This window comes from Pongo pygmaeus, chromosome 6, assembly GCF_028885625.2.
Source record: "Pongo pygmaeus isolate AG05252 chromosome 6, NHGRI_mPonPyg2-v2.0_pri, whole genome shotgun sequence".
Classification (NCBI taxonomy): Eukaryota; Metazoa; Chordata; class Mammalia; order Primates; family Hominidae; genus Pongo; species Pongo pygmaeus.
This window is the reverse complement of record NC_072379.2, coordinates 86,880,245-86,907,037: the sequence shown is the minus strand read 5'-3', so window position 1 is coordinate 86,907,037 and position 26,793 is coordinate 86,880,245. Positions and strand designations below refer to the sequence as shown.

Sequence of the window (26,793 nt, the reverse complement as noted above, 5' to 3'; positions counted from 1 at the left end):
CAGATGATTAGATGTGGATTGTTGTTAAATGACGTAGTGAGTTCATGGGTGCTTATTAAGTTAATTAAAATAAAATTCCCTGCATCAGGTCCAAAGCAAGAAAAAAATAACAAACACGTTCTTTTCTCCTTAGTTTAAGGATAAACACTGTTACATTTTCCAGGATGAAATAAGAATAAATCACAAACTTGGTTTTCATAGGAAATATCCGTATGGGAATGTTGCTCCTTGACTTTGAAACCAAACTAAGTATGTCCAGTAGGTCAGCAGAAGCATAGCAGCACCTGCTGGGAGAAAAGGAGTCATTTAGCTAGTGAGGTCACCCAGTTGAGCACTCACCTTCAGTCTGTCAGTCTTTGCCGGTCTTGCATACATAAGCCTCTCTTTGTGAGTCAACCGAGATGAATTAACGGTCCTATTAGTAGTGTTTTACCAGACAGCAGGGGGAAGGGCACCTCATAAAGGGTCATACATCCAGGTTGCATCCTGGTTCTGTTCTTCTCTTCCAGGGCACCTAGGCAGGGTCCCCTCTTAGCTTTCATTATTATGTCCTATTTCATTGGGTTGATGCATACTCATAAAATAATAGGTGTAAAATTGCAAATAGTAAGCCAGCTTATGAGAAGTTATTATTCCTGCAAGTAGACATGTTTCCCCAGATTTTTCTGTTTACCTCATATACCTTATATGTATAAACTATATGTACAAATATCTTGTAAATGGTAGTTTTACTCTGTAGTAGGTTAAATAATGGATACCCAAAGATATTAGGTCCTTATACCTGGAACCTATAATCTGACCTTATTTGGAAAAATGGCTCTTTGCAGATGGGATTAAGTTGAGGATCGTGAAATGGGGTAATTATCATTGAGTATCCAGGTAAGCCGTAAGTTCAGTCATTGATGTTCGTATAAAAGAGAGGCAGAAGGAGATTTGACACAGAAGAGAAAGCAGTGTGAAGAGGGAGGCAGAAATTGGAGTGATGCATCCACTAGCCAAGTAATGCCAGCACCCACTAGAAGCTGGAAGAGGCAAGAAACTGCTTCTCCCCTAAACCTCCAGAGGGGACAAGGCCCTACTAACATCTTAGTTTCAGCCCATGGAAAACAATTTTGGACTTCAGGCTCCAGAACTGTGAGAGAGTAGATTTCTCGTTTTAAGCCACCAAGTTTGTGTTGTTACAGCAGTCACAGGAAATCAATACATTCATATTAACATATTTTTGAAGATAATATAATTTTCTAAAACAAATTGAGGTTGTCAAGCTTTCAGAGTGTTCTGAATCAATTCAATAACTTTGTCATATTTAATTTTGATATAACTGAAATGAATATATAAATTAAATATTTAAAGCACTATATTTTTCAGGGTAAAAGTTGACAATCAGCACACAAAGCTCAGTAAATAAACTGCTTTCGTTACAGAAAAACAAGATGGTGAGCAATTTGGGCATGCCTATGTATCATTTTGACATAGGTGTGAGGATTTTCATTGGCCTTAAGTTTGCAGCTGAAGTAGAAGCATCAGTGGATGAATTGAACATTTTTATTATGTCCTGCCAGCTTCCAGAAATGATTCAAAACCTCTTGGAGCTACCTATTCTATAAGGCTGTTAAAGGTAGAAGAGCAGGTGCCTAGGGGTGAGCTCTGACCTGCAGAGTGCCGAGCCAGTTCTCCATGCAGTCATTATCATCAGTGGTAGCTCCTGACACCACAGAACTTGAAATTGCCCTCAACCCTTCCTTTACAAGTGCTATTTTAAAGAATAATCTTACATAGGCACTCCAGATGAAGGTGGACCTGTGACCATAACTTCCTCTTCATACTCGTGCTTTTTAGGTTGAAAAGTCCAATTAGAATGCATCTTTGAAAGCAGTACTTCTGAAACTTCAGTATGCTTGTAAACCACCTGGGGTTCTTCATGAGCTGTAGATTCTGATTCAGCAGGGAGTGAGACCTGAGCTTCTGCAGGTGGTGATGATGCTGCTAGTTCATGGACCGCACTTTGAGCAGCAGGGCTGTAGCATCTAGTGCTCCCGCTTACAGGTTCCTCCCTGTTTTTCCCTATTTTGAGGCACAGTTTCAGGCAGTCAGGCTGGTTCTGCTGCATTTGCTTGGCAACATCACCTCCCTCCAGCCTCTGCAGCTTCCACCCTCGGCCCGCTGCACGTGCACGTGCATTTCCACTGCTGTGGCTCCCACAGTGCACAGTTGGAGACTGAGTCTGAAGCTGTGTCACAGTAACGTCACTCAGTCTGAAAAAAGAAAAGTTGTTGAGATGAGAGTGAAATCCAGAAGCGAATCAGGGTTTAGGGAGACAGGGAATAAAAACAGTAGGAGAACAGGGAGAGGGAAAAACATGAAAATTTAGTTGGGGAAGAACATTTGAAATGTGCTACTTTCACTGCAGAATTTTCCAGGCACTAAGCATTTTCTGGAATAATTTTAAATTTATTTATTTGTTATCCTTGAATTTCTTTCGCAGCCACCTGCTTGTTGTGTTCATTCATCCACAAATCTTTTGTGGCCTTCTGTATACAGGCTGAAAACTTTTTAAAAACATCTCTGAACTGTATAACTAAGTGCTGCAGCCTCTGAGAGATTGTCTAGTTAAATCGTGCCAGTCAGTGGTCCCAGTCAGGCTGATGTTAGAATCACTGGGGAGGTTTAGAAAATCTGCATATCTTGCTGCACCTTGGACCAGTTAAATAAGAATTTAGGGGATAGGTCCCAGTCATTCGCACTTTCTTCTTTTTCTTTTTTTTAATCAGTATTTTAAAATATTCCTTAGATGATTCCTGTGTCCAGCCAAGCACCACTAAGTGAGACAGTAACCTTCTAGCAGGTGAATTGAACTCATTTTTAAAAAACCCCTAAGAGCTGATTTGTGTGTGTGTGTGTTGCTTCCTGTATAAACCTTTGCAATGTTGAAAACTCTACATAGTATTTTGGAAACACCCTCTCCTTCAATCCGTCACCTGCAGCCAAGCAGCTGATTAAATATTGAAGCTGCTTTCTGAAGCCCTGGCAGCTTTTCATTTTCTCAGTCTAGTGGCTCCCCCTGCTGTCTTTACCAGGTAGAGCTCACTGCTCTACAGAACCTCACTACAGATTCTGCTGCTCCGCAAAACACAACCCAGAATCATAGTATTTTAAGGAAGATTTTCTAATCCCACATCAAGCCTGTATGTCACTGCCAAAAATGAACATTCAGAATACTCTAATCTCTTACACAGTGGTAGTTTAGGTAAGGCCTAGGGAATGATGGAAGAAAGGAACTATATATATGTAAATAGATAAACTCACAGCTGTATACACACACACACACACACACACACACACACTCTGATAGCTTATCCTGCTACCAGAAAATATTCTGTTAGCCATGTGATTGTGCAGGTTCCCTGCAAAATAATTAGCATCGACACTATAGAAAGTGGGGAAGGAAAGCTTTCATGACTAACTTCTCTGCCTTCCTTCATCTAATTATACCCTTCCTTATCAACCCACTTCTCCTTGTCTACCCTCTAAGCTGTAATTGCAGCCACATGAAAACAAAACTAAATATATGGGCATCTGTGTGACCTCATCTTGTCACCCAAACTCTATTGTATATTACCTCAGGATTAAACTAGTGCACTGTGTCTGTGGAGGCAGAATTTGATCCTTATTTTGTCTGAATGCAAAATGAATGCAAAATGCAACTCTTGATTCTGCCTAAACCTCATAAAAGTGCTGATTCCATTTTACACAGCTTTTATCACTAGAATGCCCTTCTTTGCTGTATATTAATATCTTTACCCATTGGTCCTTGTTGTCATGTGGCCCCACATAAGTCAGTCTCCCATTCACAATGTAGCACTTAATCTATTCAAAGTGATATCCCAAACCATTTTTTTCTCAACAGCATTTCCAGTCAGCCCAATGGGACATGGGGCACACCCCTCCCCCAACCCCCAACCTTGCTGAATACACTCCACAGAAGACTATTTATTTTTGTCCCTTGTCACATGTAGCATCTGGTACTGGCACAGCAATCCAGATGTGTTCTGACTTAGTATATCATATGATTAAATGATTACATCTGTATTAATTGTTTATTGCTGCATAACAACATTAACAAAAATGTAGTGACTAAGGCACATTTATCATCTCTCAGTTTCTGTGGGTTGGAATTGCTGGCATGACTTACCTAGGCCCTCTGCTTCATGGTCTTAAAAGGCTGTAATCAAGCTATCAGCTGGGGCAGCAGTCTGACCTGAGGGTCGGCTGGAGCTTATGTGGTTCTTGGCAACACTCGGTTTCTTGCAGGCTGTGGAACTAAAGACTCAGGTTCTTGCTGGCTGTTGGCTGAAGCCACCCCCAGTTCCTTGCCTTCAGGCCTTCCCAACATGGCTGCTCGCTTCCTCAAAGCCAGCAAGGGAGCAAGTCCTCTAGCACAATGGCTGTTATCATTGTACACAATATACAGTTGACCTGTGAACAACACAGCTTTGGAATTCGCAAGTCCACTTAGATGTGGATTTTTTTCAATAAAAGTTACACCAAATGTGCCTGTCTCTCCTGCCTCCCCTTCTGTCACCTCCAGGTCTTCCACATCTGTCACCCATGAGCTAGCAGGACCAAGCCCTCTTCCTCCTCCTCAACCTACTCAACATGAAGATAAAGATGAAGACCTTTATGTTTCACTTCCACTTAATAAATAGTAACTATATTTTTCTTCCTCTTAATTTTCCTACTACTGTTTTTTCTAGCTTACTTTATTGTAAGGATATAGTATATAATAAGTATAACATATATATAGTTGGTAAGACTTCTGTTCAACAGTAGGCTCTTAGTAGTTAAGTTTTGGGAGAGCCAAGAGTTATATGGGAATTTTTGACTCTGCATGGGGTTGGTACCCCAACCCCTGCATTGTTCAAGGGCCAGTTGTAATCTCAGAAGTGACATCTCATCACTTTTGCCATATTCTGTTGGTTAGAACTTGCTGCTCCCACCCACACTCAAGGAGAAGGTTGTGAACACCAGGAGGTGGGAATCACAGGGGCGAGCTTAGAGTCAACCCTCCTAATCTCTTTTGACTTCTAGTAGGTGGTCTTATAGAAGTTTTTATTCAGCTAAAAACCACAAGTCTTTTTTTATGCAGCTTGCTGCATGCCAGCTGTTCCCATCTTGAACAATCAGTTAATAGAATCTAAGTACTGGACTTTATGTTTATAGCTATCACATTTTCCTGGTGTTAGGTTCAGCCAGTTGTTCATGCCTGATTAAATATTTTTGAATCCTGGTTCAGCCATCAGAATACTACATATCCCTTCTATTTCATGTCATCTGAAAAATGTAAGACATCCCTTCTGTCTTCCTTCAAGTCACTGATAAAAATCCTGAAGATGATACCTAACATTATACAGAGTATACATGTACACCTACATCACATGTCCTATAGACATACACGTATGTATGTGTGTGTGTGTGTGTGTGTGTGTGCACGCGTGTGTGTTGAATGTGAGGGAGAGAGAGAATGAAAAAAACCTTGTTCTGATACTCAAAACCTCCTTCTAGGGTCTGGTCCGGTGGATATGAATTGTTTAACAACATCTGAGCCACACTTCTCAGCCAGCTTCTCCTGGAAGCAGATAGTACACCTCTTCAAAGCATGGTCTCTCTAGTCACACCAACCTGATATAGGATTCCAGCTCCCCCACTTTCTAGCTGTACAACCTTGAACAACCAGTTTGTCAGTAAACTGGTTATAAACCTGATATTGCACACATGATATCAATAAAGGATAGCTTATTTTCTTGATGCCTGGCTAAAATCGACATATGCTGGAGGAGCAAAGGTTACTGCCCAGACGCTCTTCTCTGAATTCAGGATGTTGACAAGTTTTGTTTGACCCATCTCATTTAGTTTTTGTTTTAAGTTTGAATTAAGTAATTTTTTGTAGAAATTTGAATTAGGTCATAGGATTAAGGTACTTTCACAGGAAATCCAGGTATCATCCAGTTCCCTTAGTGAAATGAAAGATACAGCAATACTTGGGGCCTGCACTGTGCATGGCAGCCTCCGGCGGAAGCTGAGCAGTCGCTGCTCTCTGTGGACAGGACCTTGTCACATTCAGTCCTGCCTTCTTTCTCCCTGGCCCTCTCCCTCAGTCACCTGCCTGACTGCTTCTAGAAGAATTTTAATTTGCATTACCATTCTGCTCCAGGAAGGTAGAGTAAGGTAGGAGGAAAAGCAGAAATCTTGAAGCTGAAGATGACTCTCTTCTACTTTTTAAAAAGGTTAGTTTAACATGACTTTTATTTAGTGAAGTCATGATAATTTGTCATTTACAAGGATCCTTCAGGTCTATATAGTTAATTAAACAAATATTTAAGGAGTGCCTACTTTATGTACTTTGATAAACAAAAGGAATATAAAGTAAACAAAAATTTTAAAAAAGACATGACCTCTTTACTTATTACACTTAGAGTCCAATGAAAGAAATAGACGTTTATCAAATTTTCACAGAAATAAATGTAAAGTTTCAACTGTGACAATTTTTACTAAGAAGGCTACAGTGCTATAATGGTATATTATGGTGATTCTGCCCCAATATGCAGGGGCTTGTCCTGAGAAAAGGATGTTTCAACTCAGAGATGAAAAATGAATCAGGAACTAATCAGGTGGAATGGGCACAGATGTCCAGGCTTTGGAAATACATGTGTAAAGGCCCTGTATCCACACCCAAATCTCATCTTGAATTGTAACTCCCACAATTCCCACGTGTCATGGGAGGAACCCAGTGGGAGGTGATTGAATTATGGGGGTGGGTCTTTCCTGAGCTTTTCTCGTAATAGTGAATGAGTCTCATGACATCTGATGGTTTAAAAAATGGGAGTTTCCCTACACAAGCTCTCTCTTTGCCGGCCACCATCCATATAAGATGTGACTTGCTCCTCCTTGCCTTCCGCCATGATTGTGAGGCCTCCCCAGCCATGTGGAACTGTAAGTCCATTAAACCTCTTTTTCTTCCCAGTCTTGGGTATGTATTTATTAGCAGCATGAAAATGGACTAATACAGGGGTGTTCCCAGAAGACAACACCAGATCACTTAGAGTTGGCACACACACATGCATACCTCTGTATCTTTACACACACTCTCTTCTGTCTGGAGTGTCCTTCTACTCATTTGCTTGACAAGCACCTAGTCACTTTTGAAGTCTCAGTTTTAAGGCTTCATTTTCTTCAAGCTGTCCCTTCACCTCTTTTCCTGGGCCCCCACTGCACTCATTACACCCCTCATTGAGCAGCCTTGTCATGCTGACTTTCTGTTTCACATGCTTGTCTCTTTTTGTCTCTCTCTCCGGACTGAGCAACTCCAAGGCAGACACTTTTTTAAAAAATCTTTTATCTTCTACACATAGGAAAGGGGTGGTCATGTTGTCATCACTCCGTACATTTCTGTTTATTACATGGATGGGAAAACATAATTAACAGTTGAACAACATGTATATAGTATAAAATGAAAAAGATATATAAGGATGGCCAGTGAAAAGTGTGGGCCACTTCCAGCTCTGATTTCCAGCCACCCATTCCCCTTTCCAGAGACCACTGCTGTTACTAGTTTTTTGGTTTTTAGGGATATCCTTTGCCTACTCTAGAAGTTATCTACACAGAGGAAATGAATATTTGATTCAAGTATGCAATTTGCATTTTTTAAGATTTCCATGCCGAAATTTGCTCTCTTTGGTCATTTCCATCTGTCCTTGGCCACTCTTATAATCTCCTCTTACTTGCATCTTTCCCCTTCCCCTTAATGTACTCCATCCTTTCAACCTCTGCTTTTTCTATCACTATGTCCTCCTCTTAAAAAATTTCCTTCTTGGCTGGGTGTGGTGGCTCACGCCTGTAGTCCTAGAACTTTGGGAGGCTGAGGCAGGTGGATCACTTGAGCCCAGGAGTACAAACCTGGGCAACACAGTGGGACCCTATCTCTACAAAAAATAAAACATTTAGTAGAATAGGGTGGAGTGTGCCTGTCATCCCAGCTACTCAAGAGGCTGAGATGGGAGGATCACTTGAGCCTGGGAGATTGAGGCTGCAGTGAGCCATGGTCACACCACTGTTCAGCCTGGACAACAGAATGAAATCCTATCTTGAAAAATAAAATAATTCCTTTTCACCATCACCCATGAGGCCACTGGATCCTGAAACCTTTCTCCTCGCCTTCCACCTGCCCTGTCTGCAGCACATTCGTTGTGCTGTCGGGGGCAGTGCAAGCTCCAGGTGGCTCCTCTGCGTCTCCACCTGATCATCGTTTTTCCAGGTGGAGAGTCCACAGTCAGGATCAGAATTAGGAGGTTCTGCTTTCTCTCTCTGGCTCTTCTGGGAACTTCATACCATCTGTTCCAGAGCAGGGTGTATAATATTGCAGCTGAGTTCTGCTGAGCCACTTCACAGGTTTCTTTTAGGACTTCTCACTAAGGAGCTAGAAAAAAATCTTCCAGATCCAAAAGTAGTACAGCTGTGAAGCAATCATTATTTTAGAGATGTTATATGTGTGGACTTTCAGAGTTGCAGCTTAAAAATCTTCAGTTATTAGGTTGTTCTCCAGTCCCTTAGAATCCACAGCTGAGTCCATTTAAAATCCTCATCGCCACTGTAGTACTGCCCCTAAAACTTAAAGTCTTGAAGTGGGAATCTGGTGCTTTCCATATCACTTCATTAGGACACACTTGTGTGAGCTGGTTTTATTTGTGTCCCATAGGCCAGAATTCCTCTGCGCTGTAGTCTCTGTTAGAGACCTCTCGGTCCCCTTGACCCAGGAAGAACCGTTAGCAGGTCTTGTTCTACTTAAATCACAGGTGTTCAGGGAAAAGCCCACGGACTCCTGTTTAGCAGCTCTGAGGCCTGTGCAAAAGCAAAGACTAGAAAGTGAGAGAATTGGTGGAACTAGTGATAGTTTAGAAAGATAAGTAAATATTCCTGACAAACACTAGTTTGTCAGAGTTACTCTGAGCTCTAGAAGTTTAGAATTTGCTTTTCTCCTATTATTTGGAGTAGATATTTTCACAACGAGGCCCTCTTTTTCTCAGTATCTTCTCTGCCTGACAGAGGCTGACATAACGGGCAGAACCTGGGCCACACCTGCCAGGGCAGAGGCACACCTGGAGGAGTGAGTATGGGGCCATCATGATCTCTTAGTTCCTCAAGGTCAGAGGTGTAGACCTTCACTGATAAGATGAGCTTGTCCTTTATTATTATTTTTTTTTAACAGATGTTAAATAGTCTAAGAAATCACAGAAAAGACTTCTGGCAACTGTATATTTCTGAACAGAGGGACGTGAGACCATTTTGTAGCTTGCATTTTGGCATTTGCTGTTTGTTACCATATGTGTGCTGAAGAGTTCCAAATGTTTTTCTCCCTCTGAAATTCCTCTCCCAAGATTCAGACCTGTATTTCCAGCTGCCCAATCTTGACCTGCAGGCATTTCTAATGTTTAATAGATCCAGAACGAAACTCATTGCCCTCAGCCCCCAAACTTGCTTTATCTCTGGCATTCTTGATTTCAGCTAATAACTTCTTCCCTGTATAAGTGGATTTTAAACAGCAGAATATTTTCATGCGCGTCCGTGTGAAGAGACCACCAAACAGGCTTTGTGTGAGCAACATGGCTGTTTATTTCACCTGGGTGCAGGCGGGCTGAGTCCGAAAAGAGAGTCAGCGAAGGGAGATAAGGGTGGGGCCGTTTTATAGGATTTGGGTAGGTAAAGGAAAATTACAGTCAAAGGGGGTTTGTTCTCTGGCGGGCAGGAGTGGGAGTCACAAGGTGCTCAGTGGGGGAGCTTTTTGAGCCAGGATGAGCCAGGAAAAGGACTTTCACAAGGTAATGTCATCAGTTAAGGCAAGGACCGGCCATTTACACTTCTTTTGTGGTGGAATGTCATCAGTTAAGGTGGGGCAGGGCATATTCACTTCTTTTGTGATTCTTCAGTTACTTCAGGCCATCTGGGCATATACGTGCAAGTCACAGGGGATGCAATGGCTTGGCTTGGGCTCAGAGGCCTGACATTCCTGCCTTCTTATATTAATAAGAAAAATAAAACAAAATAGCGTTGAAGTGTTGGGGCGGCGAAAATTTTTGGGGGGTGGTATGGAGAGAGAATGGGCTATGTTTCTCAGGGCTGCTTCAAGCGGGATTAGGGGCGGCGTAGGAACCTAGAGTGAGAGAGATTAAGCTGAAGGGAGGTCTTGTGGTAAGGGGTGATATTGTGGGGATGTTAGAAGAAACATTTGTCGTATAGAATGATTGGTGATGGCCTGGATACGGTTTTGGATGAATTGAGAAACTAAATGGAATAACAGAAGGAGAAAAACAGGTATAAAAGGTCTAAGAATTGGGACGACTCAGGATATCTGATTAGAGAATGCCTAAGGAGATTCAGCATAGTCCCGCCAGCAAAGATTATTTATTTACTTCAAGAGTTAAGAGTGGCAGTTTGGGGATAGCACCAGGAGATATCAGCTGTGATGGCTTGGAAAAACGGTGTAAACCGGCAGTGTAAACAAGAGCAGGGCATGTATGAGTAGTTGAGAACGGTGAATAGGAGTATGACTAGACAGAAGATAGTAGGGATGACAAGTTTTTTTGGGGGGCACAGTCTAAGTTGGTCTGGTGTCTGGAATGAGACTGGGGCCTAATAAAAAGGAGCGTCTATACAGGAGCTTAAATGGGCTGTACCCTGTGGCATTCCGAGGACAGGCCTGAATTCTGAGAAGGGAAAGTGGTAAAAGTATTGTCCAGTCCTTTTTAAATTGGTGGCTGAGCTTGGTGAGGTGTGTTTTTGAAAGACCTTTAGTCCATTCTACTTTTCTTGAAGACGGAAGACCGTAAGGGATATAAAGGTTTCACTGAATACTAACAGCCTGAAAAACTGCTTGGCCGATTTGACTAATAAAGGCTGGTCTGTTATCAGACTGTATAGAGGTGGGAAGGCTAAACTTGAGGAATTATGTCTGACAGGAGGGAAGAAATGACTGCGGTGGCCTTCTCAGACCCTGTAGGAAAGGCCTCTACCTATCCAGTGAAAGTATCTACCTAGACTAAGAGGTATTTTAGTTATCTGACTCAGGGCATGTTGAGTAAAGCTAATTTGCCAGTCCTGGGTGGGGCAAATTCTCGAGCTTGAAGTGTAGGGAAGGGAGGGGGCCTGAATAATCCCTGAGGAGTAGTAGAATAGCAGATGGAACACTGAGAAGTTATTTCCTTGAGGATAGATTTCCACGATGGAAAGGAAATGAGAGGTTCTAAGAGGCGGGCTAGTGGCTTGTACTATAGCATAACCTGCCTTTGCTGGTGTGTGGCAATTAGGCCTGGTGGAACTGCCATCAATAAATCAAGCGTGATCAGGGTGAGGAACAGGAAAGAAGGAAATCTGGGGAAATGGGGTAAATGTCAGGTGGATCAGAGAGATACAGTCCTGGGGGTCAGGTGTGGTATCAGAAATAATGTGGGAGGCCGGATTGAAGTCTGGGCCAGGAACAACGGTAATTGTGGGAGATTCAACAAAGAGTGAGTATAGCTGAAGGAGCCGGGGAGCAGAAAGTATATGTGTCAGGTTGAGGAAGAAAATAGATTTTGGAAATTATGAGAGCTGTAGAGAGTGAGTTGAGCATAGTTTGTGATTTTGAGGGCCTCTAAAAGTATTAGGGCAGCAGCAGTGGCTGCACAGAGCAATGATGGCCAGCCTAAAACAGTAAGGTCAAGTTGTTTGGACAGAAAGGCTACAGGGTGCGGTCCTGGCTCTGGTGTAAGAATTCTGACCACACTAACCATGCCTAGGAAGGAAAGGAGTTGTTGTTTTGTAAGGGATTGAGGTTTGGGAGATTAATCGGACATGATCAGCAGGGAGAGCACGTGTGTTTTTATGAGAATTATGCTGAGATAGGTAACAGATGAGGATGAAATTTGGGCTTGACTGAAGTAATGGGGGCTGTCTGTGAAGCCTTGCGGCAGTACAGCCCAGGTAATTTGCTGAGCCTGATGGGTGTCAGGGTCAGTCCAAGTGAAAGCAAAGAGAGGCTGGGATGATGGGTGCAAAGGAATAGTAAAGAAAGCATGTTTGAGATCTAGAACAGAATAATGGATTGTGGAGGGAGGTATTGAGGATAGGAGAGTATATGGGTTTGGCACCATAGGGTGAATAGGCAAAACAATTTGGTTGATAAGGCATAGATCCTGAACTAACTTGTAAGGCTTGTCTGGTTTTAGGACAGGTAAAATGGGGGAATTGTAAGGAGAGTTTATAGGCTTTAAAAGGCCATGCTGTAGCAGGCGAGTGATAACAGGCTTTAATCTTCTTAAAGCGTGCTGCGGGATGGGATATTGGCGTTGAGTGGGGTAAGGGTGATTAGGTTTTAATGAGATGGTAAGGGGTGCATGATCGGTTGCCAAGGAGGGAGTAGAGGTATCTTATACTTGTGGGTTAAGGTGGGGGGATACAAAAGGAGGATGCAAAGGAGGCTTTGGATTGGGAAGAAGGGCGGCAATGAGATACAGCTGTAGTCCAGGAATAGTCAGGGAAGCAGATAATTTAGTTAAGGTGTCTCAGCCTAATAAGGGAACTGGGCAGGTGGGGATAACTAAAAAGGAGTGCTTAAAAGAGTATTGTCTAAGTTGGCACCAGAGTTGGGGAGTTTTAAGAGGTTTAGAAGCCTGGCTGTCAATACCCACAACAGTTATGGAGGCAAGGGAAACAGGCCCTTGAAAAGAAGGTGATGTGGAGTGGGTAGCCTCCGTATTGATTAAGAAGGGGACGGGCTTACCTTCCACTGTGAGAGTTACCCGAAGCTCGGCATCCGTGATGGTCTAGGGGGCTTCTGAGGCGATCAGGCAGTGTCAGTCTTCAGCCGCTAAGCCAAGAAGATCTGGGAAGGAGTCAGTCAGAGAGCCTTGGGCCAGAGTTCCAGGGGCTCTGGGAGTGGCTGCCAGGTGAGTTGAACAGTCCGATTTTCAGTGGGGTCTCACACAGATGGGACACGGCTTAGGAGGAATCCTGGGCTGCGGGCATTCCTTGGCCCAGTGGCCAGATTTCCGGCACGTGTAGCAACCTCCTGTGGGAGGAGGTTCTGGAGGAATGCCTAGCTGCTGCTGTTCAGGCGTTTGGAAGTTCTTGTGTGCTGGAGATGTGGCTGGAGTTTGTCTCACAGTGGAGGCAAGGAATTGCAACTTTTTCTGTTGTTGTACACCTTGAAGGCGAGGTTAATTAAATCCTGTTGTGGGGTTTGAGGGCCGGAATTTAATTTTTGGAGTTTTATTTAATGTTGGGAGCAGATTGGGTCATAAAATGTATTTTGAGAATAAGACGGCCTTTTGACCTTTTAGGGTCTAGGGCTATAAAGTGTCTCAGGGTTGCTGCCAAACGAGTCATGAACTGGGCTGGATTTTTATATTTGATGAAAAAGCCTAAACGCTATCTGATTTGGGATAAAGAAAAAGGAGCATTAACCTTGACTATGCCTTTAGCTCCAGCCACCTTTTTAAGAGTAAATTGCTGGGCAGGAGGGGGAGGGCTAGTCACGGAACGAAACTGTAAGCCAGACCAGGTGTGAGGAGGGGAGGTGATAAAAAGATTATAGGGTGGAGGAGCAGAGGCTGAGGAAGAATTGGGACCTAGCTTGGCCTGGCGAGGAGCAGCCTGGGAGGAAGGGAGAGGTCAGATGGGTCTGTAGAAAAGGAAGATTAGAAAGACTCAGTGACGCTTGGGATTGGTACTGAGGGGACAGGCAGGAGGGAAAGAAGGAAGATTTGGGACGAGTTGCACTGGGCACAGAGACTAGGAAGGGACTGATGTGTGAAAGAATGCCTGGACGTCAGGCACCTCAGACCGTTTGCCTATTTTACGACAAGAATTATTTAGATCTTGCAGGATGGAAAAATTCAAAGTGCCATTTTCTGGCTATTTGGAACTACTGTCGAGTTTGTATTGGGGTCAAGTGGCATTGCAGAAGAAAATAAGGCATTTAGGTTTTAGGTCGGGTGTGAGTTGAAGAGGTTTGAAGTTTTTGAGAACACAGGTCAAGGGAGTAGAAGGGGGAATGGAGGGTGGAAGGTTGCCCATAGTGAAGGAAGCAAGCCTAGAGAAAAGAGAGAGTAGAGACACGGAGGGAAGGGGTTCGGGGGTTCTTACCTTCCAAAAAAGTGGGAAAAGGGGTTGGGGTGCAGAGATAAGAGGTCAGGGTGTGGAAATAAGGGATAGGGCACAGAAATAAGGGGTCGGGGCATGGAAATAAGGGGTTGGGGCATGGAAATAAGGGGTTGGGGCACAGAGATATAAGAGGTTGGGGCACGGAAATAAGGGATTGGGGCACAGAGATACGAGGTTGGGGCATGGAAATAAGGGATTGGGGCGCAGAGATAAGAGGTTGGGGCATAGAGATAAGAGGTTGGGGCACAGAAATAAGGGATTGGGGGTTCTTGTCCCCTAGAAGAGTGGGACTTGCCGCTAAGGGTGAAGGAGAAGGGGTTGAGGGGTACGTGCCCCTCCCCCAGAAAAGCAGAGAAGGGGTAGAGACAAGGAGAGAAGGGGTTGGGGTACTTGCCCCTTCCCCAGAAAAGTGGGACTTGCCACTAAGGGTGAAGGACCAAGGCAGGCGTCCCTGCGTGGTCTGACACCCTTGAAATGTGGGTGTATAATCAGAGAGGCATCCCTGCAATGATCAAACACCAAGGGAAGGCTGCCTTCCCAGTCCATGACCGGTGCCGGAGTTTTGGGTCCACAGATAAAACGTCTCTCCTTTGTCTCTACCAGAAAATGAAAGGAATTGAAATTAAGAGAAGGGAGAGATTGAAGTGTGGCGCCAAGATTGAAAGGAGAAAGAGGTTGAGGGATAGTGAGGGAGGTTGGAGAAGAGAGTAAAAAGAGGCCGCTTACCGGATTTGAAATTGGTGAGATGTTTCTTGGGCTGGTCGGTCTGAGGACCTGAGGTCATAGGTGGATCTTTCTCACGGAGCAAAGAGCAGGAGGACAGGGGATCTCCCAAGGGAGGTCCCCCGATCCGAGTCACTGCACCAAATTTCACTTGGGTCCGTGTGAAGAGACCACCAAACAGGCTTTGTGTCAGCAACATGGCCGTTTATTTCACCTGGGTGCAGGCAGGCTGAGTCTGAAAAGAGAGTCAGCAAAGGGAGATAAGGGTGGGGCCGTTTAATAGGATTTGGGTAGGTAATGGAAAATTACAGTCAAAGGGGGTTGTTCTCTGGTGGGCAGGGGTGGATCTCACAAAGTACATTCTCAAGGGTGGGGAGAATTACAAAGAACCTTCTTAAGGTTGGGGGAGACTACAAAGTACCTTCTTAAGGGTGGGGGAGATTACAAAGTACATTGATCAGTTAGGGTGGGGCAAGAACAAATCACAATGGTGGAATGTCATCAGTTAAGGCTGTTTTTACTTCTTTTGTGGATCTTCAGTTACTTTAGGCCATCTGGATGTATACGTGCAAGTCACAGGGGATGCGATGGCCTGGCCTGGACTCGGAGGCCTGACAGTTTTTTCCAAAACGGCTTTTACAGGAAGCAAAATTAATTTTTAATTATTCTTTTCCTTTGCCCACTTTGCCTTTTCTGTGTAAATGGTTCAGGGATGTAAACAGGACAGTTTGAGGTCTGGAATCTCAGTAGTTAAGCCTATAATTGAAAAAGAAAAGTCTAATGTATTTGTTTCTTTCCTGGTAATTTTTATGATATGACCATAATATTTCATAATCACTTTGAAACAGAACACTGGATATGGATGAAGATAATGTCTACAAAAAAGTTTTGCTAACGCAAGCATTGTAGAAACAGAGGCAGCCAGGAAAACAATTGTACTTTATTAGGAGCAAGAGAACAGGGCTCAGATTCTGGCTGGACTTTTCATTGTTTATAAAACTTCCATAGGGTCTGTTTTCACATGTGACAGATTGGCTGTGTTCAAATTGTGCTTTTGAGCTGACATTTTCTCCCTTTTGTTGCTAAAGTTTAGTACTGTTGAACTCCTTTGTCCTTGATGCAAATTTTAGTGAGAACAAAGTGGAGCATTTCCAGATTAGCTGTATGTGCTGCCTGCAAACTTGTCTCCTCTTGAAATAATGGTTGGAATTATTGAAAATAAAGGGAGAAATGCCTTTTGCAGACACTGTTATCATAATCGTTTATGTCAGACAATGCTTTTGTCTCTTTTCTCATGTTACAACTCTTCCAGCCCTCTTGCCTGCCTCTTTCCCCCTCGTCATCCAGCCCATCAGTAATGTGACCTAGTTTGTGTAGATCTATCTATTGATGTTAGTATTAATTAGTGCTGGAAAAAGTAACCAAGTATGAGTCTTAAAAGAATTTTTATTTTCTCATTTGTTGATGCTGGATTCATGTTTCAGCCAGGAACATAAATACATGTATTTAATCCTGATTCACCAGAGTAGGAAGCAGGGAGTTTGGCACTTACTGTGTATGTGCCACTCTTTGACATCACTGCCATGTCACCCACTAGTAAATAAATGCGTGAACAATTTGAGCCTTGTATTACCTTATTGCCTAGTAGTGCCTACAAATCCTCAGATAAAGTGAATATGCTTCATTTCCTCTGTTGACAGAGTCAAACTCTGTAAAATATTTGAAGAGATTTATTCTGAGCCAAATATGAGTGACCAATGGCCCATGACACAGCCCTCAGGAGATCTTGAGAACATGTGCCCAAGGTTGTCAGGCTGCAGCTGGGTTTTATGCATTTTAGCGAGACATAGGACATCAATCAATACATGTAAGATGTATATTGGTTCAGTCCAGAAAGGCAGGACAACTGGACGTGGGAGCTTCTAGGTCATAGGTGGATTCAAGGATTTTCTGATTGGCAATTGCTTGAAAAAGTTATTACCTAAAGACCTGGAATCAATAGAAAGGAATGTCTGAGTTACCAAAAGGGGTTGCTAAAAGGGTGGAGACCAAGGCTTTATCACGCAGATGAAGCCTCCAGGTAGCAGGCTTCAGAGACAATAGAATGTAAATGTTTCTTACATTTACAGACTTACAAAGTCTGTCCTGTCAGTCTTAAGGCCTGTGTTGATGTTTCTGCTGGTCAGCTGTGCCTGAATTCCAAAAAGGAGGCGGATATAATGAGGCATGTCCAGCTCCCCTTCCCCATCATGGCCTGAACTGGTTTTTCAGGTTAACTTGAGAATGCCTTTCGCTGAGAGGAGGGGTCCATTCAGATGGTTGAAGGGCTTATAATTTTATTTTTGGTTTACACCTCTCATAATATCTAGTGGTCCTTCTCCTCTGCTGTTTTCCAGCTTTATCTCTTGCCCTTTCTAACCTGTTTGTCTATCCATTTATCCAATATAATTGGAATGACACCATCTGGCACTCCCTTGAACATAGAGTCCCTGTGGAAAAAGTGGGCAGTCTAAATTTTCCCACATGGCTGGAGCCTCCCTGATCTGAACAGACCCAGTTTTCTGTGGGCTCTTTGAGTAATATCTAATACTGACATAGTGCTATGTGCCAGGTAGCGTTCTCCACACAATTGAGGTAGATGCCGTTAACACCCTCCAGTTTACAGATGAGGAAATTGGAGCTCAGTGGGGTTATTTCTCGGCCCAAGCTTACATGGCTGGTAAACAGGGGAGCAAGGATTTGAACTCAAGGTGTCTTCAGAGCCTGGCCTCTTAACCCTGAATCTCCCCTTTCTAGGTTCTTAACCCTGAAACTCTGCTCTCAGTCAGTGATTTGCCGTGATCATTGAGTGTAAGAGCCATGGATCATGCAACAGAATATTCCAATGGAATGTGCCCAGTTACATGTGAGCTGGAATTGCCCATGAATTCCTTTCCCCAGATCAAACATTGTAGTGATAGAAAAATCAGATGGAGAAAGAAGGTAGACATATGGATAGAAAAAGGAAAACATGTAGAAGGAACAGTACTTTGGCAAAAGGAAACTATAAATCATGTAATTACAGATTTTAACTGTAATGAGAGAATTTGAGCATTCTAAGCTGTCGACCCTGCCTCTTTGAAACATTATGATGCTCAGACAGAGGATGTGGAGTAGAAATGGAAGAATTGTTGGAACTGTTAAATGATGAGACGTGTGATACTGGAGTGAAAGACAAAAGCTCATGAAAGAATCATGAGGGACACATACAAACTTCATTCAGCAGCATGAAGATGACAGCTCATTGTTTGATTCCTTAGCCTACTTATTAAGTTTGGACTTGATAAAATATAGCAGATTTAACTTGTCTTACCACATTCAGCTGTATTTGTTATAACACAGAGATTCATCTTGGGTGGCTCTTTAGCTGGGTTTGTTTTTACTGAAATAAAATTTCTGGCACACGATAATGGAAAAAAAAATACCAGAGTTTCATAATATGTAGTGTACTATTTTTCTACATTTGAGAATTTTGAGTGCTTTGGAAATAATAAGGCTGTTTCCACAATTTCCTGCTCTCCACTAGGTTCTTGGAACGCCAAATGAGGACACATGGCCTGGAGTTCATTCTTTACCACATTTTAAGCCAGGTATGTTTCATTAATTACAGATGACTAGGTGCTTCCTGTATGCAAAAGGTGAGTATATAAATGTTCCCTCTCAAGCAATATACCATCTTGAAAAATTCTGGTTACTTTTGCCATTGTGTACTTTGTCTATTAATGGAATTGTCCTTTTGTTTTCACAAATTATTTGTCTGTGAAGACAGAGTTAAAGACATCCCTGATGATTTTCACCATATATACTTTATTTTATTTGACTAGTTGATCTTGCAGTAACCATTAATTTCATCGTCAGTTAGACTAGCATCCATGTCTGTAAAAACAAAATTTAAATTGGGGTGCTGTAATCCATCTGTGTCACTTCTTGTAGTAAGTGACCAGGAAAAGTATTAAGTTGTAAAAAGGAAAAATCGTATTTTTATTTTTTTACAAAACTAGTAAATATATGGTCTATAATTTGAGTTTAAACATGTAAGATGTTCTGAATGTTCTATTGTACAGCATTCATTATGTTTTCATGTAAAATATTTAAACCTAAACACTGAAAAATCTGAAAGAAATATGAACTTTTAAAATAAGTTGTCCTTTTTTTTCACCAGTAGGTGGCAGGCGTGAAACTTTGTTTTAATAATTACACTTAACAGATGAATCTCAAACATGGTCTGATTTTTATAAGAGAAGGGAAAGGTGTGGAATTAAAAATTTAATAAAATCAGTGGAATGAATTATTGTAAAATGATTCTCTTGTTGGTTGTTGTGTTTTTTTTTCTTTTCTCAGTTATAAAACATGGCTTACAAAATGCAGACCCACCATTAAATTACTGAAAGGGATTTTATAGAAGCTCTAATAGTCTATTATCCTGTGAGGGAAAAAAGCTATGAATAATATCTGTTAGAGGAGCCAAGTATATTATTTTGCTTCTCTTCCCCTCTTTTGGGGAACCATCAGGAATAAATTATCAGTTCCAAAGAATGACTGAGTTGGGAAACTATTTTTACTCTTAATATTTTTCTTCTGAAAGTGTGCAGTGTGTTCAGAATTCTTTTATCTTCTTCAACTGCCCTAAAGACTCTTTGTACTTTTACTGGAAATTCTAAATGACTTCTATGTTCTGAAAGACTATAGAAACCTAACAATTTTAGATGGACTGACTTTCTTTTTTAAGCAACTAAGAGGCATCCTCCAACTGATCCACGTGTTCTTAATGGAGTGAAGAACACAGTTCTTTATAAACGATCCAATTGTGGGCTCTTAAAGAAGGTTAACTTCCGTGTGTTAGGACCTAAAATTTTAAGTCCTAGGCAAATGAAACAAGAGACTTTAAAAAGATTTGAAATGAATAAAGTTAGATGAAAAAAGGAACAATTAAGATGAAATCATTTGGCCTGCGTAGTTTCTGGATTAGAAAACATGGAGTAATTTTTGTGTTTTGGTGGGAATAGAATTTATCTTCATCAACAACATACAAAAGCATTTATTAGTTGTATTTTGGAAAGTACTAGGATGTGGTACCCATTAAGCTAACAGATTTTGAACTTCATGACACCAGGGACTGTTCATTGTACGTATGTGGTGTTCAATAAATGTTTGTTGCACTTGATCGTATTGAATGTTAAAACAGACATTATGTATATGACTCCTCTGATGGGCATATACAAACTAGAATATTTATGTTTAAGTTATTAACATTATGTGTAAGCCCCACAACAGACACATAATGCATAGAAGGTAATGGGGAAACAGAAAAATAACATATGAAGATGGTGGAAAGCATGGGTGGTGATGAGCAAGAAGGTTATTCCAGGCAAAGCTCAGGGCTGTGAACCATAGCACATAAGTGTTTCCTGAGTTTGCTTGAGAGGAGTCAAGAGGAGACACAACAATAGACTGAGTCAAAGGAAACAAATTTCCAAGTCCTTCCAAGCAGCACTTAACCAGACCATCCAGGGGAGCCCCAGTCCCTGACCTCATAGATCTCATAGTCCTGGGGAAGAAAATATACAAGCCCAAAAAGGAAAATATCAGTGCTAGGGTCCATCTGTCCCAACTCCACTCTCCAGCTCCTTGATTTACCCCGAAGTGTGCCCTAGAGAGTCTGGAAAAGGTAATCTGAGACATAAGGACAAACTTTGCTTAATTTTCTAGTAGATAATAAATTTAAGCAATTAAAAATATCAAGCAATAGGAAGAAGGAGCGTAGTGTAGAGCCGCCTCCCCTCTGCCAACTTACCCTGAACCACTGACCCCACCACAGGCCCCCAGTATATTCTTATGTTTCTTTCCTTTATGTAAATGTAAGAAATTAATATTAATTTTTACTTTTCTCATATTAAACACAATTCCTCATCCTATTTTTCTCATTAATGCATCTCATTGATCTTCTCATGTCACTGCAAGGAGGAGGCCAATGTGGTGTCCCTCTTGTCTCATAGAGCACCATTGTTTTCTGGATTTAACCCATTCCCTAATTAGGGACAGTTGGGTTGTTTCCAGTGCTTTGCTATTATAAATATTAATGCATTGAGTAACCTTGTGCCTATACATACACATTGCATATATGCAAATATATCTGAAGGATAAATTAGGAGAAATAAGGATAAAGAGCCAACAAGTATAGACAATTGTAATTTTGACCACTTTCATCAAACTGTTGTCCAAAGGGGTAGTATCTGTTGTCTCTGTTGCCAGAATGCAGGAGAATACTTCTTCCCACAGCTGCTTCTCCTCTCTATGCTATGTGACCAAACTTTTGGATTTTGCCAGTTAGATGACAAAAGGAATTTCAGTAAAGTTTTAATTTGCATGTGTCTTGTGATGAAGTTGAGCATCTTTTGATATGTTTCAAGATCATTTGTATTTCCTTTTCTCTGAATTCTTTTTATCTTTTGGCCAATTTACAGTTGAGTTGTATTTTTTTAAACCTATTTCTAGAAGTTCTTTATATTTTATTTTATTATTTTATTTTTAGCGATGCTGCCCAGGTGAGACTACAGTGGTACGATTACAACTCACTGCAGCCTCAACCTTCCAGGTTCAAGTGATCCTCCCTGCTCAGCCTCTCAGGTAGCTGGGACTAACTATAGGTGATGTCACTAATGTCTGGCTTTTTTTAAAAAATATTTTGTAGAGATAGGGGTCTTGCTATGTTGCCAGGGATGGTCTTGAACTCTGGGCTCAAGCAATCCTCCCACCTTTGCCTCCCAAAGTGCTGGGATTACAGACGTGAGCTGCCATGCCTGGCTGAGTTCTTTATATTTAAGAGAAATTATCCCTTTGTCCATGAAAAACTTTTACTTCTTTGAGATTTGAAAAATGATCCTTTCTAATTTTTAAGCAATTTTGAAAATAATCCTTGTCTTATGCTCTCTTGTCTTCCTTGACTTGCCTAACTGAATAAGTTTTGCCTTGAGAAGAAAAGCCCATGGTGTTTTTAGAATAGTGGAGTTATGATTTAAAAACAAAAATAGAGACAAAGTCTTGTTATTTTGGCCAGGCCAGTCTTGAACTCTTGGTCTCAAGTGATTCTCCCACCTCAGCCTCCTAAAGTGCTGGGATTACAGGTATGAACCACTGTGCCTGACCACAATTTTTTTAAAGACCTATTTCTGTTATAGGTGTATGTACAAATTCATATATGTGTATCTGTGTAAGAAAAACTAGTTTGAGTTTTCAAGTGTATTGCTTTATGGCTATGATCTAGGCCATGAATAAATCTCTTGGTTTTAACATATGCTAACCTAATTTCCTAGTAGTTATTTTTTAAATAACTTACTTTTTTAGTTAATGTCTATGAAATAAGTTAAATACACTTATTATTTCAGCAATATTTCCTGAGCACCACTTGTATGTCTAGGGACTGGAGATGTTGCATTGAACCAAAAGCAAATGATCCTTACAGGGAGAAACATATAGTAAGTGAAATATATCGTATATTGAGTGGTGATAAGTACTATGGAAGAAAATAGAGCAAGAAACTGGTTCAGGAAGTTCTGGGAAAGGGGGTGATTTACAGTTTAAATAGGGTGATCAAGGAAGGCCTCTCTGAAAAGAAGACATTTGACTGAAGAATATGAGAGACAGAGCCAAGAAGATATTTGAGGGAAGAACTCTTCAGGCAGAGACAAAAGCAAGCACCAATGCCCTGAATGGGGAGGAGTGGAGGGCTGATAATGAAGTCACAGATCACGTGGGGCCTTGAGGGATACCCTGAGTCCTTTACCATTGATCTGAGTGAGATAGAAAGCTCTAGAAGATTTTGAACAAGGCAGTAAGGAGCTGGTTTATGTTTTAGTAAGACCACCCCAGCTATTATACTGAGAATTGGGGGCCAGAGAAGAAGCAGGAGGACCCCTTAGGAGGCTATAACAGGAATCCAGGGGAGAGGCGATGAAATGTACTGTGAATAAAATGACCTCCCCTTTTCAACTCCTATGATTAGCCCAGAACTCAACATGGTTTTCCCTTGGAAAAAAAAATATGTAACAAAAATGGAGAAACATTTTTTTTTTTCTTTTTTTTTTTGAGATGGAGTCTCGCTGTGTTGCCCAGGTTGGAGTGCAATGGCTCAATCTCAGCTCACTGCAAGCTCCTCCTCCCAGGTTCACGCCATTCTCCTGCCTCAGCCTTCCGAATAGCTGGGACTACAGGCACCCACCACCATGCCCGGCTAATTTTTTGTATTTTTAGTAGAGACGGGGTTTCACTGTGTTAGCCAGGATGGTCTCAATCTCCTGACCTCGTGAGCCACCCGCCTCGGCCTCCCAAAGTGCTGGGATTACAGGCGTGAGCCACTGCACCCGGCGAGAAACATTTTTTAAATAATTATTGAAATAGTGAAAGAACAATTAGTTAAAAACTGAACTTTATTCTTTACTATATAACCTGTATACCTTCTTCTGTGCTTACACAAAACTTCTTAAGCTCAGCATATTCCCACAGCAACCAGGCAACTACAACAGGTCACAATGGTATTATATATTATAAAGTATGTGTATGTTACATACAGTAAGGAGTCTGTGTAAGTCTCATTTGTGTTGCTATACAGGAATTCATGAGACTGGGTAATTTACAAAGAAAAGAGATTCAGTTGGCTCCAGGATCTGCAGGCTGTACAAGAAGCATGACACCAGCATGTGCTTCTGGTGGGGGCCTCAAGAAGCTTCCAATCAGGAGAAGGTGAAGGGGGAGCATGCATGTCACATGGTAGAAGAGGGAGCGAAAGAGAAGAGAGGACTTCCCTAAAGTTAGTGTCAGAGGTAAAAGTAGATCCCAGGTCTCCGTGGGTCTTAGTCGAGCGTGCTTTTGCTTTTGTTTTTGTTTTCCAGCCTCCATTATGAAATAGCATTCTATTGAATGTGCATCACAATTTCTCATTGTCCTTCTAAAGAACAGTTTACTGACAATTAGACTATTTTAAAAAGCAGAAAAGTAGAGAAGATCTGATCTCTGGGAAAATATGTACACCAATACACACCAATATTACAATATTACACCAGTACAAGACTCTTTTTAACAACCAGATCTCTCACCTGAATTAATAGAGCAAGAACTCACTCATTATCCTGGAGAAGACACTGAGTTATTCATGAGGGATCCGCCCCCTTGACCCAAACCCTTCCCACCAGGCCTCACCTCCAACATTGGGGATCACATTTCAACATGAGATTTGGAGGGGACAGACATCCAAACTATATCAGAGTCTAACCTTGGAAGCTGCTGTTTTTCCGTCATTTACTTCTATTTAAATTTCTCTTAAAAGAAATGGAAAATGGGCTTGTTTCTTTTTTGAACCCGATTACCTTCCTGTTTCTTTTCCCTTACCCTCACGGTTCCGTGGTTAATGGTCTTTTAAAAGTAGGTCTCCTTGTCTCTCCCTCGCTGTCTCATTCCAGAGTGTCTCCTTTTGTTACTGTGTTCAGGGTGCTTGCTGTGGGAAAGTCTTGAGGTGAGAGGTTGTGCTGTGGTGTTCTCAGTACTTCAGTAATTCCATAACTTGGGGTAAGATTCATCACAGGCAAACCCATGCTCTAACACAAAGTGAGAGTCTACTGTAAAAATAAGTCATATTCCTTTTCACGAGTTCATAGTTATTCACTAACAGGAGGCCTTTGCATAAGGCTCTCTGCTATAAATTCCTCCTGGGATAATGAGAGGCTCCCCTGTGTGAATCCCAGGATCACTTTCTCCTACCAGGTTTACCCCCTGCTACATCCCATCGACAGGTGCTGTGGTTCATACGTCTCCACTAAAGTCACAGTGCCATTTTTTTGTTGTTATAAGACAGACTTATCATTTTTAAAAGATGCATCTTGCATGCATGTTTGAGGGGTTGTTTAAGCTTCATAGAATTGTGGTAACCCCAGATCAGGGCAGAATATACGTAGACATTTGTGGTTCTCCAGACCACTAGAATCAGAGTAATGGATGAAGAGTTCTGTCAAGGCTTTGTAATTTCTAGCCGTCAAAGAGTACCCTGGGGCTGCATGAGCTGAGAGTGTGAGTGGTGTTTGATTGTGCCTTAAGCAAAGTGAATGTTTGAGCTAGAGGAAGCCCCAGAGAGCATCTAGTCTGGCTTTCTTCTTGTGAAGTTAGGAACCTGAGGTCCAGAGATGTTAAAGCACTTCCCTAACGTTAGTGTCAGAGGTGGAAGTAGATTCCAGGTCTCCCTGGGTCTCACTCCCTGAGTGTGTTTGTGTTTTTGTTTTCCAGTTTTCATTATGAAATAGCGTTCTACTGAATGTGTATTACAATTTCTCATTGCCCTTCTAAAGAACAGTTTACTGACAATTAGACTATTTTAAAAAGCAGAGAAGTAGAGAGGATCTGATCTCTGTATTTGGTAAAATATCTACACAAAACCACCAATAACACTTTGTATAAAATGGTTTAGCACTGAAATAACATGTAGATTCCATGTATGATACTTTCATCTCTTAAATGCTTCCAACAAAAGGGACATTCAAAAACTATTTAATGGCAGATTATTCAGGAGCTCAAAAAGGAATACACTGTGAAGTTCAGTGAGGAAAAAAATGCTGCTAGACCAGAAGCAATTAAAAGTAATGAAATTTAGAATAAAATAATTGTATTTTCCAAAATCAAGCAAGAGAATAGAGCATTTCTAAAGTGGTTATATTATTTCTGAAGTGGTTATATTATTTCTAAAGGAAAGTTAGCCAATGGAAAAGACCATTTGATTCAGGAAACTTTGAAGAAAATGGACTGTCTCCCAACGAATGAAATAATATAAGGAATTTGCCATGGAGGCAATTTGGGAATGGTGATATTTTAAACACACTCTGCTGAAAACTAATCCTACAGACACATTGACCTTAAAGGGAACGTTTACATATGGACTTAGCTGTATCAAGGCTTTGTAATGAGGCAAAAAAACAAAAAAACAAAAACCCTTCTCTTTAAGTCCTTTCTCTTCTCTGGCCTGACCGGGACCCCAAAACCAAACATCCACACTTTTTTGTTCCAGAGGGAGGAAGTAAATCATTTCAGAAATAAAATACCATGGTGATAACACCTTACATTTTATGCTATATTTTATTATTTACAAAGCATTTTAATATATTATCTCATTTGATAGTTAGAATAACTGCATTATAATAATGCTTTTTTCCTAATATTGTTATCCCATTTATAGACGAAGAAACTGGGAAACTGAGGCTCAGAGAGATAGTGTCGCTTGCCCAGAGATCTCATCCCTCCAGGCTGTAGCAGAGCCAAAACTCAAACCTAGGTCTTTCAACTCTAAGCCATTTTCAGTGATGCCTCCTCCTCTCTTTAAGAGAGCTTCCCTGCCCACAGACCTAGACCTACGAAGGAGAATTGTCAGGCTCTTCCCAACTCTGTCTTGTGGCATCTTGGAAAAGACCTCTGTCTTCTTATACATACCCGATCCACCCTCCACTTGCTAGGTATGGGCATATTCTTCTGCCCTTTAAACCTATGCCTCCAATAAATCTTCAGCTCCAAAATGTCCTCTGCAGATGTTTAGTCTCAGATGTGTAGTCCTTAATACATACTATTGGAACTGCCCACTTTCCTCATGTGCAGATGTGAGGATGTTTGAACCCTTAGCCTTTATTGACATTCTTGGCCTTTCCTGAGTCTTTAAGAAGGTGATAGGAAAGCTGTGGATGCAGCAGAAATTGTTTTCGGGGTGGGATATTCCATGCAGGAAGACTGGTGTGGGGACCTCTTTGTGCCATGATGTTGCCTTGCACAGACCACACCTGCAGTGAGGGGAGGCCTGTGAAGTGCTGA

The 26,793-nt window shown here is 41.7% G+C and overlaps 1 protein-coding gene across 7 annotated transcripts in view; it reads left to right on the top strand.

Moving 5' to 3' along the window:
• The window catches only part of CDK14 (cyclin dependent kinase 14), a 592,881-nt gene that overhangs the window by 420,789 nt on the left and 145,299 nt on the right, over positions 1 to 26,793 (top strand). For all 7 annotated transcript variants that reach the window (XM_054495986.2, XM_063667603.1, XM_054495990.2 and 4 more), the window contains one exon: positions 18,482 to 18,545. In XM_054495986.2, coding sequence (XP_054351961.1) covers positions 18,482 to 18,545 — 64 coding nt within the window. The remainder of the gene's footprint in view (positions 1 to 18,481; positions 18,546 to 26,793) is intronic.